Here is a 14,680-nt window from a genome sequence, read left to right on the forward strand (position 1 = left end):
TGTCTTGATTACTGTAGCTTTGTAGTATAGTCTGAAGTCAGGGAGTCTGATTCCTCCAGCTCCTTTTTTTCCCCTCAGGATTGCTTTGGCTATTTGGGGTCCTTGTGTCTCCATACAAATTTTAAGATTTTTGTTCTAGTTCTGTAAAAAATGCCATTGGTAATTTAATAGGGATTGCACTGAATCTGTAGATTGCTTTGAGTAGTTTAATCATTTTCACAATATTGATTCTTCCAACCCAAGAACATGGTATACCTCTTCATCTGGTTGTGTCATCTTTGATTTCTTTCATCAGTGTCTTATAGTTTTCTGAGATCTTTTACCTCCTTAGATAGGTTTATTCCTAGGTATTTTACTCTTTTTGTTGCAGTGGTGAATGGGAGTGTTTCCTTAATTTCTCTTTCTGATCTTTCATTGTTAGTGTATAGGAATGCAAGAGATTTCTGTGCATTAATTTTGTATCATGCAACTTTACCAAATTCATTGATTAGCGCTAGCAGTTTTCTGGTAGCATCTTTAGGATTATCTGTATATACTATCATGTCATCTGCAAACAGGGACAATTTTACTTCTTCTTTTCCAATTTGTATTCCTTTTGTTTATTATTCTTCTCTGATTGCCGTGGCTAGGACTTCTAAAACTATGTTGAATAATAGTGGCAAGAGTGGGCAACCTTGTCTTGTTCCTGATCTTAGAGGAAATGCTTTCAGTTTTTCACCATTGAGAATGATGTTTGCTGTGGGTTTGTCGTATATGGCCTTTATTATGTTGAGGTAGGTTCCCTCTGTGCCCACTTTCTGGAGAGTTTTTATCATAAATGGTGTTGAATTTTGTCAAAAGCTTTTTCTCCATCTATTGAGATGATCATACGGTTTTTATTCTTCAATTTGTTAGTATAGTGTATCACATTGATTGATTTGTGTATATTGAAGAATCCTTGCATCCCTGGGAAAAATACCACTTGATCATGGTGTATGGTCCTTTTAATGTGCTGTTGGATTCTGTTTGCTAGTATTTTGTTGAGGATTTTTGCATCTATATTCATCAGTGATACTGGTCTGTAATTTCCTTTTTTTGTAGTATCTTTGTTTGTTTTGGTATCAGGGTGATGGTGGCCTCATAGAATGAGTTTGGGAGTGTTCCTTCCTCTGCAGTTTTTTGGAAGAGTTTGAGAAGAGTGTGTTTGTCCTAAATGTTTGATAGAATTCACCTGTGAAGCCATCTGGTCCTGGACTTTTGTTTGTTGGAAGATTTTTAATCACAGTTTCAATTTCATTACTTGTGACTGGTCTGTTCATATTTTCTGTTTCTTCCTGGTTCAGTCTTGGAAGGTTATACCTTCCGATGAATTTGTCTGTTTCTTCCAGGTTGTACGTTTTATTGGCATAGAGTTTCTTGTAGTGGTCTTTTATGAGCTTTGTATTTCTCCGGTGTCCGTTGTAACTTCTCCTTTTTCATTTCAAATTTTATTGATTTGAGTCCTCTCCCTCTTTTTCTCGATGAATCTGGCTAAAGGTTTATCAATTTTGTTTATCTTCTCAAAGAACCAGCTTTTAGTTTTATTGATCTTTGCTATTATTTTCTTTGTTTCTATTTCATTTATTTCTGCTCTGATCTTTATGATTTCTTTCCTTCTACTAACTTTGGGTTTTGTTTCTTCTTCTTTCTCTGGTTCCTTTAGGTGAGATGTAAGGTTAGATTGTTTATTTGAGATTTTTGTTGTTTCTTGAGGTAGGCTTGTATTGCTCTAAACTTCCCTCTTACAACTGCTTTGCTGCATCCCATAGATTTTGGATTGTCATGTTTTGTTGTCATTTTTCTCTAGGTTTTTTTTGATTTCCTCTTTGATTTCTTCAGTAATGTTTTGGTTAGTTAGTAACGTATTGTTTAGCCTTCATGTGTTTGTGTTTTTTTCCCTGTAGTTTATTTCTAATCTCGTAGTGTTGTGGTCAGAAAAGATGCTTGATACTTGCGCACTTGAGAAGAAAGTGTATAATCTGCTGGTTTTGGATGGAATGTCCTATAAATATCAATTAAATCTATCTGTTCTATTGTGTCATTTAAAGCTTGTGTTTTCTTCTTAATTTTCTTTCTGGATGATCTGTCCATTGGTGTAAGTGAGGTGTTAAAGTCCCCCACTATTATTGTGTTACTGTCGATTTCCTCTTTTATAGCTTTTTGCATTTGCCTTATGTATTGAGGTGCTCCTATATTGGGTGCATAGATATTTATAATTGCTGTATCTTCTTCTTGGATTGATCCCTTGATTATTATGTAGTGTCCCTCCTTGTCTCCTGTAACATTCTTTATTTTGAAGTCTCTTTTATCTGATATGAGTATTGCTACTCCAGCTTTCTTTTGATTTCCATTTGCATGGTATATCTTTTTCCATCCCCTCACTTTCAGTCTGTATGTGTTCCTAGGTCTGAAGTGTGTCTCTTGTAGACAGCATATATATTAGTTGTTTTTCTGGGGTTTTATCTTCTTCCTTCATCCGGTACATAGTCCTCTGCCTTTTCAATTGGTCTGTCTTTCTGTGAATGTCGTTTTCATTCCACAGGCTGCAGGATTGTAGTTCTTCTTGCTTCTGCTGTCTGCCCTCTAGCTTCCTTCATTTTCTTCCCTCTTTTTTTCTCCTTGAATACGCTGTAGATGTGCTTTGGATGCATCATTTCACAAACGCTGCTCTTGTCAATGTCACCAGTGACTAGAATATTGCTTAATGACCCCATGACCAATTTTGAATCCTCATCTTAATTAACTTAGCAGCATTTGATAACAGTTGTTTACCCCCTCCTTGGAAATTTTTTTGAATATATGTCCAGATTAACATATTAATTCTGTGATCTTCCATCCTCCCAGCCATTCCTCTTCAGCCTTGTTTGCTGAGCCTCTACATACTGAATGGCTCAGGCTGAATCCTTAGAATTCTCTCCGCCATCTACACTCACTCGTAGTTTCTCATCCAGCCTCATGCCTTTAAGTACATATGTATTTTTGCTCTTCCACATATAAGTCTTTTTTTTTTTTTTTTTTTTTTTTGCCATTGAAGATTTTTTAATTTTTTTTTTTTTTTTTTTTTGTCTGTGCCATGGGACTGGTGGGATCTTAGTTCCCCTACCAGGGGTTGAACCCCGACCCTTGGCAGTGACAGCTCGGAGTCCTAACCACTGGACTGCCTGGGAATTCCCCCCACATTTATGTCTTTAGCACATTCCTCTCATCCGAAATGCATAAACACTGGATTTCTTTATCCAGTTGCCTACTTAACTTTTCCACTTGAGTGACAAATAAGCATCTCAAATTTACAATAGCCAGAGTCAAGTTGGCAGTCTTCCCCACTGCTCCAAACCTGATTCTCTTGCAGTCTTTCACGTACCAGGAATTGGTACGTTTCATCCTTCTGGTTGCTCAGGCCAAAAATCCTTTGATTCATCCCTGACTCCTTTCTTTTTCTGACACTTTAAATTCAATCCATCAGCAAAATCTGTCAGCTCTCCCAGAGAGTGTGAATCCAAAATGTTCACCATCTCTGCTAATCCAAGCCACTATACTCTTCCCTTAATTACTGTAATGAGTTCCAGACTGATTTTCCTATTTCTATCCTTGCTCTTTACAGGGAACCTACACTGTTTGTGGTCCTTTTCTCATCTCATCTTCTAATGAGATACCTTGTTCACTCCTCTCCAGCTCTCCCTGCTGGTCCTAGAATATTGAAGCACATTTCTTCCTCAGGGGCACTGCCCTGTGTTTCCTCTGGCTGGGATCCTTTTCTTCATGCCATATTATCTGATGTTGAAGTCTGTTTATGCCCACATAAACTTCAGCCCCCCCACCCTTTTCTGTCTTTATTTTTATCCAGAGCCTTTATCACCACGTGACATTTAATCTATTTTCTTATATATTTTTTGTCTGTCTCCTTCTCTTTACTAAGGCTCATGAGAGCAGGGATATTGGTGTGTGTTTTTTGCTTCTCTATCTATAGTGGCTGGCACAGTGAGAAAACAATAAATACCCTTTATACCAGTGAATAATGAATGGTGAGTGACTCTTTTGGAGGTTATCAATTTCGTAAGCAGCATAGTTATTAACTTATAGAAATATATATATCTGATAAAAATATGAAGCACACAAGAGGGTGTGCAGTGAAAAGTGAGTAGCCTATGCCTACTGTCATCCTCCATTGTTTTATTCTTAAAAGGTCAGTGTGTATACAAACATGTCTCTCTTCCACCTAAGGAACAGTGTGCAAACTATCCTACACATTGCTATTTACACTTAATATATATTTTTGGAGATCATTCTTCATTATTATATATATTGTGCATTTACATATGCATATAGTATACATTAGTATATATAATATATACTAACCTAGAATGATCTCCAGAATCTCTCTATAAAGCATAAATAGCCATGTGTAGGATTGTGTGTAGACTATTTTAAAGTGTGTATGTATGTATGTATATACATATATATTACATATACATAGTAATATATATATATATTACTTTTCAGAGTTTTTCCTGGCTGATGGTTGAGTTTCAACTCAACATTTAGGCTGATTTTTTTTCCTTTGCAGTGCCCACTGTTGATGTCTTTCAGATTTCCACAAAAGAGAGATTTGGACTGGGACATCAGCTGAAAAAGTAAGTTTTCCGATGAATAAAAAACAAATTTCTATTAAAGAGAACTGAGTTCTCATTTTGCTCACCACTCCCCGCCCTGTTTTTATTCAACAAAGCTTTTTGAAGTAAATGCCTCAGGAGCGGAAGTCGTCCTGATGCTAAGAGCTGCATCAATAATTTAGTTGGCAGAGCTCACTTTAGAACTGAGCCAGATTCCTTCCATCTGCCCCCCCTGGATTCACTCTCCTCGCTCTAACATCCTGCCTTCCACCTGAGGAGGTGGGCATATAAAAATTGGAAAATAAACCCTTAATGTTTAGAATTCCACATCTTTGAAACTAAATTCAATTTGCAACATATATTTAGCACATTATATTATGCAGTGTTTTCCTTTTAAGGACTCAATATAGATTCATCAGTTGTAACAAATGCACCACTCCGGCAGGAGATGTTGATAATAGGGAAGCTATGGGCAGGGGCATATGCAGAATCTCTGTACCTTCCTCTCAATTTTGCTGTGCACCTAAAACTGCTCTAAAAAAATAAAGTAATTAAATTAAAAATAATTTTTAAAATGAGGGAGAAAATTGGGTGAGGGAAAAAATATCACAGGGGAAATTTTCTTGGTTTCCTGTACCGGATTAGGTATCCTTTTCCAGTGCAATTGGCTTTGTTTTTTCAATTGGATTTTGTTTTTCAAGCCAGTATCTTACAGGTCTTGGAACTAAGCATGGAGCCTGCCTTCTATGTTAAGCCATTCAAGTTGGCCACCACCTCATCTTAGCACATGTTTTTTTCTCCCCCGCCTATGATTTTTTTCCCTCATCCAATTTTCTCCCTCATTTTTTTTAGAGCGGTTTTAGGTTCACAGCAAAATTGAGAGGAAGGTACTGAGATTTTGCATATGCCCCTGCCCATAGCTTCCCTATTATCAACATCTCCTGCTGGAGTGGTGCATTTGTTACAACTGAAGAATCTATATTGACTATGATTATCACTCAAAGTCCGGAGTTCTACTTTATGTACTTTTGTAAGCCACTTCAGAACTTTTTTTTGGGGGGGGGGGTGAAATGTCATTGGTCCAAATGAGACAACAATTATAAAAGCACAGAAGTCTAGGAATAGATAGCTTCCTACCCTTAATGACATTGAGCTCAGAAAAAGAAATTATGTGTGTAATCCCAACCCTGAGAAATTAAGGAAAGCTATACTCTGTATTCACTGTTGAATCACCTCGTAGAATACGTAACATTTTATTAATAGTTCCACCCAAATGTTTGACATTTTTAAAAAGTTATTTACTTTTATGGACAAATTTTAATTATATGAAAAATTTGGTATATGAACTAGAACTTTATTTAATGACCCTTGATAAATTTTAGACTAATTTAGTTTCTTTCCTTAATTATAAATAACTGGGTTTGTCTGTGATCTTCTAGTCTAAAATTATATATAATAAAATTTCAAAATCTGATCTCATCCTCACAATGTCATAAGAGGAAATCGAAATATAAAGAGGTTATTTTCCAGAAACATACAGCAAGTTAGGAAGGCAGATTTAGAATCTAGGCCCTTTGTTTTTGCTCAGGAAATAAGAAAGACTCATTAAACTTTTTCTGTGGTTCTTTATCTTGTGTGTTTCTGGCAGTAAGAGTCTAAACAACAGCAACAGCAAATGCCTATGCAGTGCTGCTTACATGTCAGGCACTTAGAATAGTGACATATATTAGCTCCCTTGATCTTCACAGCAACCCTATCAAGCAGGTACTGTTCCTCTCCACGTTTCCTAGATGATGAAGCCCAGGCCCCGGGAGCTTAAGCAACTTGGTTAAGCTCACACAATGAGAAGGTGGTACAGCCAGAATTTGACTCCATATCAATACTTTTGATCCATCCACTAATCTGCCTCTCATATAATCCTAGATACTCCTTTGTCTTAATAAGGCTTGGAATATATTTTCATCATTGAATGGATATTGGGGAAATGTGAGGTCATTAAAAGAGCCTGAAAGAGAAAATACTGACCCCAAACAGATGTAATAAAGTGATCAGCCTTGAATAGGGTATCTGTCAATCAAAGGCGAAGCATATCACAGACTATGGAAATAATCTTAAACTGTGTGTGACTTTATGTTGAATTGATGTTGATCAAACTTAAGTTGCTTTTTTCTGTTTTTGTTTTTGTTTTTTTTGCGATACGCGGGCCTCTCACTGTTGTGGCCTCTCACGTTGCGGAGCACAGACTCCGGACGCGCAGGCTTAGCGGCCATGGCTCACGGGCCCAGCCGCTCTGCGGCATATGGGATCTTCCCAGAACGGGGCACGAACCCGTGTCCCCTGCACCGGCAGGCGGACTCTCAACCACTGCGCCACCAGGGAAGCCCCTTAAGTTGTTTTTAAAAGGAAAAAAATACATTGCAAATCTCCAACATTGCCTGAAGTACATACAAACATAAAGTATGGTGTAAATTCTTCATATGTTGAGTTCACATTTATAACACAAAATTCAATTTATAACTGATGTGCAAATCAAAATAAAACATTCAAATTTCAAATTAATGTACTAATTTAATTTGACGGGTGGTGTCATTTCGCTGAAGCTGTTTCACCACCACAGTTTGAACACAGTACTGACTACTATAGTGCCTATTTCAGCATGTAGAAGATCACGTTACCCACGTGTATTCCCTTTCTCTTCTGAACTACCCTGGAAGCTTTGTTCACATAGCTGGCTGTGACCTCATCCGGTCTTCAGTTGATGTGAATGTATAATTTACCTTGAAGTCTTTTTCCCTTCTTTTATCATCAGCCAATGGCAATTATAGTAGTTCTTCTTAGTGACAGCACAAACTCAAACACCAGTGTGAGCACTGAAATCTCTCGGTGGCTCTCTATTATAAGGGGGTGGTCGTTATACCAAATGTGCTCGTATGTATATTTCAGATCACAGTTGAAATGAAACACTATATTGAATTTCTTAGAGGAGGTAGTTAACTCCTCCCTTTCGAATCCAAGACCATGTAGGGATTTGGGTGTGCAAGTTTAGGAATTACTAGTTTTAGATGTTGAAGTCACACTTTAGAACGCTAATGTAATATGAAAGTGGGAACAATTTTAGCTCTGTTACTTGTTATTTTTTGTTCCAGTTAGCCTGTCAAGAATCAGAGAAGCACTTGCTTGGTTTCTTAGGGAATGGTACACAGGAATGGCAGTTTTTCATAGGAGGAAAAGAATCTGAATCTGCTTTGTACAAAGGGTGGTGTCACTGGAGATTTCAGGTTAAGTACAAGGGAAAATGATGACCTTAATATTACTGTTACATTTAAATCTTGATGAAATCTTGGGAGAAAAAAACCTTCAAAAATTAAGTGGAAAATAAGAACTTACCCTCGTCCTGAGCTCTAGGGAGAATTTACTGCAAATTTGGAATCATGCATCACTGACTGCAGCTTTACCCCCTTCTTCCTCACTACCTCTGCAGCTAAAAAGACCGCAAATAATTGCACGTTTCCTCTGAATTCATCCAAGCTAGCTCACTAAAGTTTGGGGTAGTTAGTCTGAGTGATGTAGTTTCTGGCGATCTGAGTTAATGTGGTGAGACCTGAAGGATCTCAAGAAAATAATAATTGGCCTAGTGCTAAGAGTCACAGCTGCCCCTTTTGAATAACATACGTTAACATAGGTCTCTCCGTGTTGGATAACATAGGTGTTACAGCTCTGCTTACAATCCAGGCTAACTTGGACAGATTTCATTTCCTCACCTTACTTGTGAAATGTGTGGAAGGAGAAAAAAAATCTGTATATAAAGTTCCTCTTTCACACCCTGCTGTATTGTAAATAGTAGATATTGGTACCATCTTCCTGGTCCAAAAGCAATCTGTGTTAGAAACAACTGAAAAGAGCAGGAAAGCAGGACCTGCTGAATTGACTTGGGAAAGAAAATCAAAATGTTTAATTTACTGCGCACAATGTTTAATTGTAAAATTTTGCCTCTACTTAATCATCAGCCTTAAGGGACTCTCCTCCATTGTCACTGGAGGGATGGGATCCAGAGAAGCTGTCATAGCCTGAGACCCTTCTCAGAAAACAAGGCTGTGTCTTTCTTAAATCCACCTTTGACGTTCTAGAATTCTTTATCACAAAACAGTGATGCCATGGTCTTGACTTAGAAAATATTGAGATCAGAAGTTACCAAATTCCTGCCTTAGGATAGGAACTAAAAATTCTTAGAGGCTCACCATCTTTTAAAAAACCAGCACATTTTAAAGTGAATGGCAGCTGTGCTGAACATAAAACTCGCTGACCTCCTAATTCTCCATAGAGTCAATTTTGCATGGCTTATTTTTGTTTACGATTTTGTACTTTCATTTTGTTTTCCTTCTCATGAAGAAAAATACATAAGCAAATCAAGGAGAAGGAAAAGAACTTTACTTTATCTTAATAAATCATAATTACTAACAAAACATTTTTTAAAACCTGTGTTGCTGGCACCAACAAAATAATTCAGACTTTTCTTTTGCCACCTCAGCTAAAGGTGTTGATCCTAAAGGCCGTCCTTATAAATCTCTTTATATCCTTATTCTTTTATCAACTTCTTAATCGTTTGTATTTTTAATTATGTCACAGTAATAAATTAATTATAAATCGCGACACAGTAAAATCATAGAAATTTTCTATAGGATGCTTTCCTACACAAGAAGACATCTTGTATGGTTCAAAATTAAACTCCGCCTAATTACCATGCATTTATTTTCCTTTGATAAATGCATTCTCTACATAATCCATACAGAAATCTGATATTAAATTACCTTGGAACTGTGATAACAAACTTACCTTTGGTTTGACAGAATCATGCAGACATTTGTTACACAGCAGTGGAAACAGAGCAAAGAAAAATCTAGTTGCCTGCACAACAAGAAGCTGTCAGAGAAGAAAGTGAAGTCTCCCCTGCATCTATTTTCTACCTTGCGCAGGTGGGTAACAGACGTCTTTCCATCGTCTTACTAAACGCTGCACCTGTGATATTCCATGCTTATTTAATTCAAAGCATTCTTGCTACAGTCTTGGCATCTGTTTATTTTCTTTATGACTTTAAAAGAACAGACCAAGTTACATCCATTCCATCAAAAAACACGGATACTCATTTCTATGTTTTGAGTTTGTGTTTCCTTTACATGGGTTAAATTTACTAAAATTACATTGTTTGGTTTCTAATCACATAGAGTTTTCCCTACCAAAATTAGTCCTTTATAGGGCTCTGGGATAGGTAGGAGGGAAAAACAAACTGGACAAACCTTTTTTGCTTTCCAGGAAACATAGAATTCAGTCCCTGTGATCTTTCCATACATATTTGGTTTCAATTTTGGCTGGATAAGCTGGATTAAAAAGACTTGGTATTTGTAACAGAGTTGAGTTGATTGAGCCCGACAAGTGTTCTCCATGGTCTGTTGCACTCACGATTTGCCCTGTTAATTGTTGCATTTTGAAGGTCGCCAAGTTATCCTCCCCCTGGTTGTGGAAAAAGCAAATCCAAACTGAAATCGGAGCAAGACGGGATCTCCAAGACGCATAAGCTGCTGCGGAGGACTTGTTCCAGCACAGTCAAGACGGAGGACGTGTGCGCCCCGAAGCCACACAGGACCTTCGGTCGCTCGCTGTCCAGCGACCCCCGGGCTGAGCAGGCGGTGACGACCATTAAGTCACACAAGCTCTTGAACCGTCCCTGCCCTGCAGCCGTCAAGCAGGAGGACTGCCTCGCTCTCAAGTCGCACAAACTCTTGACACGCTCTTGTTCTGGAGACCCGCGCTGTGAGCACAACGCCAGCCTGAAGCCTCACAAACTGCTAAGCAGGTCTTATTCCAGTAACCTCAGAATGGAAGAATTATATGGACTCAAGAATCACAAGTTGCTCAGCAAGTCTTACTCCAGTGCCCCCAAGTCATGCAAAACGGAGCTTTTCAAGGAACCCAGCGCAGAGGGCCGGAGGCTCTCTCTTACCTCAGGGCTCATTGGTATCTTAACACCATCATCATCTTCATCTTCCCAGCCTGCTGTGCGTACATATTTTCATCTTGAGTTCTTAAATGTCAGCTAAGGGGCAATAGAGGGTTTTGTTAGTTTGTTTGTTTTGTAAGATCTGGGAAAGGAAAGAAGCACAGTTTTGTTTTTGTTTTTTAAAATTTACAATTTTTTTCTTTTGGATGTTATTTTGCATACCAGACATTTGCAACTGGTACTGGAATGTTCGTTTTGATTCTGAAAAGATAAATGTGGCTGTCAATTTGAGGTCTAGTCCAGAGTCCTATCACGGGAATGACTGCTACTAAAAATGGAAGGAAGTCCATTGGATTCACAAAGCCTGTCCTTTTAAGCAAGCGTAGCATTTTTAATGTTTTAAGTAGGTTTATCTAATCTCTGGTTTTCTCACAAAAGTAGTGGAGCACAGAGTTTGTCTAATAATTTTTTTTTATAATAAAAATTGTTGATGTTTTGTTTTATTTATTTATTTCTAATAATTAAGAGTGGTGTCCTTCCTATTGTATATAAGAGGACAACTTTGCCCATGAACTTGTGGAGGGAAGTAACAGTTACAGCTGTATCCCTGAGCCTCACTTAAAGCTGCTCTCAGTGTCTACTTTATGAAACTGAAGTCACTTTGTCCTGAAGCTGTTTTGCATGGGGAGATGGGCCTGGGAGGTGACTGTATGAAAGCTTAAATACTTTGGGTGGTATTTATTGGGAGTCAGTCTTACACAAAGTTTACCTCTAGAGTAATCAGCATTATAGCCAGTTTCAGATAAAGAAACAGACCTATCTTATGTATATTAATTACATAAAAGAATTGACCAAAAGTTTTGTTTGCTTTTAGTAAATTTGTGTTTGTGTGTGTTAGGGAGGAACGTATTTAACTCTTTAACTATTAATACAGATATACCAAGCAATAGATGAAACTGAAAAAAAATAAGAGGATACATTTTCAGAAAGTTGTGGTGCTCTTGTATAGATTTATTTCTAAAATTACATTTTAAATTATACCATGAAATTTTATTTGTGTTAAGAAAATGTATGTATGTTGGTAATTTTAGGTGGATATCCCCAAAGCCCATTTCTTCTCAAAACTAAGTATTAAAGACATATAGAAAAGTAATTATGTCAGAGTTACATAGTAGAAAGTTTCCCATGGTTACTTTCACCTAAGAAAGACAATTTCGGATATTCTGTAAAAGAAAATGTCTTAATGTCCTCCTGTATGGTTAAGCCTAATACAGTAGTTTAGTACTGTACCCCTTACAGCAGCTGTCTAGTACGTCCTTGGAGAAATAATTCTATCTGATTGTAAAATGAGATTGAAATAATCTAAATGAGGAAGTGGGAGCAATCAGTGATGAGTAATAGAGGCAACGAGTTTTTGTGATCATTTAAAGATGGCACTCATTTTTATTAGAAGATCAGAAATTAAGAATGCTGCTCATTTAGTTTAAACAAAGATTGCAATGGAGGAAAGGGCATTATAATAAATTCTAAAATCTCGATGTCGTAATCCGTGATTTAATTCACATTACAGGTGATCTTAGATCACATCTGTATTCACTGTTGCAAAAGTAAAAGGCTATAATTTATATATTTTCCTAATTAAAAAATTATTTTCTTCTGCTTTGCTTTTTATAGCCAAATGGTGCCAAATGTATTCCAATACGAGACCGTGGCTTCCTAGTGCAGGTATGAGCCAAGCCTCCATCCGTTGTAGAAACAGTTTAGCCTTTAGTGGGTTTTCAAATCCTTCATGAAGTTGACTTCATTCTTTCTCTTTATTGTCTTATTCAGACAATTGAGTTTGCTGAACAGCGGATCCCTGTGTTGAATGAATACTGTGTGGTTTGTGATGAGCCACATGTGTTTCAAAATGGCCCCATGCTTAGGGTAAGTTCTCATTGGTGGAATGGCAGTTTAGAATATAAATGAAGAGGGTTAAGATATAAAAATAAATAAGTAAATAACTGCATTTACAGTAAATACTCTCTATTGAGCCAATTACGTAATACACAAAGTCATAATTCTGACAAATGAGTCACTATTTCTGAAGGAGTCTGTGAAAGATCAAGCTGTTTCATTTAGCAAAATGTTTCTTATTTCTCACATGTACTTATTTATCACTTCAGTGTTTATTCATCTATCTCTATATCCATCCATATCGATACGTATATGTATGTAAACTTGTAAACACTGTTTTTTCAAAACAGCACAATTTAAAGATAGTTAATACAGAGAGTAGACGGTAGTCATTGTTCCAGTTAGAAGAGGTATGTAGTAGAGTCTGGAGAATTAAAGATTTCAAAAAAATGCCAACTCACTAACACATTTGTGGCATTATTAAGCGAGTATGGAAATAAGAATCAAAGTATAAGTGGTATTTTTGGGGAGAATTATCCAATTCAAAAGGTTTTTTTGCAATTTTTTTACTGAGTTAAAATTTCTATCAATATACAGTTCACTATTTGAATGTGTACAATTCAGTGGTTTTTATTGCATTCACAATGTTGTGCAACTGTTACTACTAATTCCAGAACATTTCTATTACCCCCAAAAGAAACCCTATGAAAGTTAGTAATCACTCCCAATTTTCCCCTCACCTCATCCCCTGACAACCACGAATATATTTTCTGTCTCTATGAATTTGCCTGTTTTAGACATTTCATATAGAAGGACATTAAATATAAGTTATACATTATGTGGCCATTTGTTTTTGGCTTCTTTCACTTAGTAAAATGTTTTCAAGTTTCATCTGTGTAGCATGTCTCAGAACTTTATTCCTTTTTATGGTGTAATAAGACTACATTATATGGATATGTGACTTTTGTTCATCCATTCTTCAGTTAATGGAATTGCTGGGACATATGTTAATGCTACTTAACTGTTTCAGGAGCTACCAAACTATTTTTGACAGTGGCTGTACCACTATATTCCTACCAGTAGTGTATGATGGTTCCAGTTTGTCCACATCTTCACCAGCGCTTGTTATTTGCCTCTTTTTTTTCCCCAATTATAGCCATCCTAGCATTCATGAAGTGGTATCTCATTGTGATTTTGATTTGCCCTTCCCTAATGACTAATGATTTGAGCATCTCTTCATGTGCTTATTGGCTATTTGTATATCTTCTTTGGAGAAATGTCTGTTTAAATCCTTGGCCCATTTTTTATTTGGGTTGTCTTCAGTGAGTTGTAAGAGTTCTTTATATATTCTGAATACTAGATCATTGTTAGAGATATGATTTGCAAATATTTTCTCCGATTTTCTTTTTCTTGATAGTGTCCTGTGACACACAAGTTTTTAATTTTAATGGAATCCAAATTTCAGTTGAACTGTTGCCTAATCCAAGGTCACAAAGATTTGCACCTATATTTCCTTCAAAGAGTTTATAGTTTATATCTTACATTTAAGACATTGATCCTTTTTGAGTTAATTTTTGCTTATGGTGTGAGGTTGTTGTCCAGATTCATTCTCTTGCATGTAGATATATGTAGTTGTCTAAGCACCATTTGTTGAAAAGACTCTTCTTCCCCAATTAAATGATCTTGTCTCTCTTGTTGAAAATGATTTGACCATAGATGTTTTGAGTTACTGGTCAACTCTTAATTTTACTCCACTGATTCATATGTCAGTCCTTATACCTGTACTATACTGTCTTGACTAACTGTAGCTTTGTAGTGAGTTTGAAATGAAGAAGTGTGAGTCCTCCAACTTTTTTTTTTTTTATAATATTGCTTTCACTGTTTGGATCCCTTGCATTTCCATATGAATTCTAGGGTCAGCTCATCTGCCAAAAAGGCAGATAGAATTTTGATAGGGTTTGCTTTGGGTCTGTAGGTCAATTTGGGAAGTATTGCCATCTTAATATTAATCCTTCCAATCCACGAACGCAGGGTATCCTTCCATTTATCTAGATCTTTTAAAATTTCTCTTTACACTGTTTTTTAGTTTCAGTGTTCAAGTCTTGCACATCCTTGGATAAATTTATCTTTAAGTAGTTTATTCTTTTTGATGCTGTTGCCA

The 14,680-nt window shown here is 36.8% G+C and overlaps 1 protein-coding gene across 5 annotated transcripts in view; it reads left to right on the forward strand.

Moving 5' to 3' along the window:
- The window catches only part of PARP8 (poly(ADP-ribose) polymerase family member 8), a 181,482-nt gene that overhangs the window by 118,900 nt on the left and 47,902 nt on the right, over nucleotides 1-14,680 (forward strand). For all 5 annotated transcript variants that reach the window (XM_024740348.1, XM_024740347.1, XM_024740350.1 and 2 more), the window contains exons 11-15: nucleotides 4,583-4,649; nucleotides 9,476-9,601; nucleotides 10,117-10,681; nucleotides 12,298-12,348; nucleotides 12,454-12,549. In XM_024740348.1, the coding sequence (XP_024596116.1) occupies nucleotides 4,583-4,649; nucleotides 9,476-9,601; nucleotides 10,117-10,681; nucleotides 12,298-12,348; nucleotides 12,454-12,549 (905 nt within the window). The remainder of the gene's footprint in view (nucleotides 1-4,582; nucleotides 4,650-9,475; nucleotides 9,602-10,116; nucleotides 10,682-12,297; nucleotides 12,349-12,453; nucleotides 12,550-14,680) is intronic.

The sequence above is a fragment of the Neophocaena asiaeorientalis genome, unplaced genomic scaffold (assembly GCF_003031525.2).
Source record: "Neophocaena asiaeorientalis asiaeorientalis breed wild unplaced genomic scaffold, Neophocaena_asiaeorientalis_V1.1 scaffold57, whole genome shotgun sequence".
In the NCBI taxonomy this organism is placed as follows: domain Eukaryota; kingdom Metazoa; phylum Chordata; class Mammalia; order Artiodactyla; family Phocoenidae; genus Neophocaena; species Neophocaena asiaeorientalis.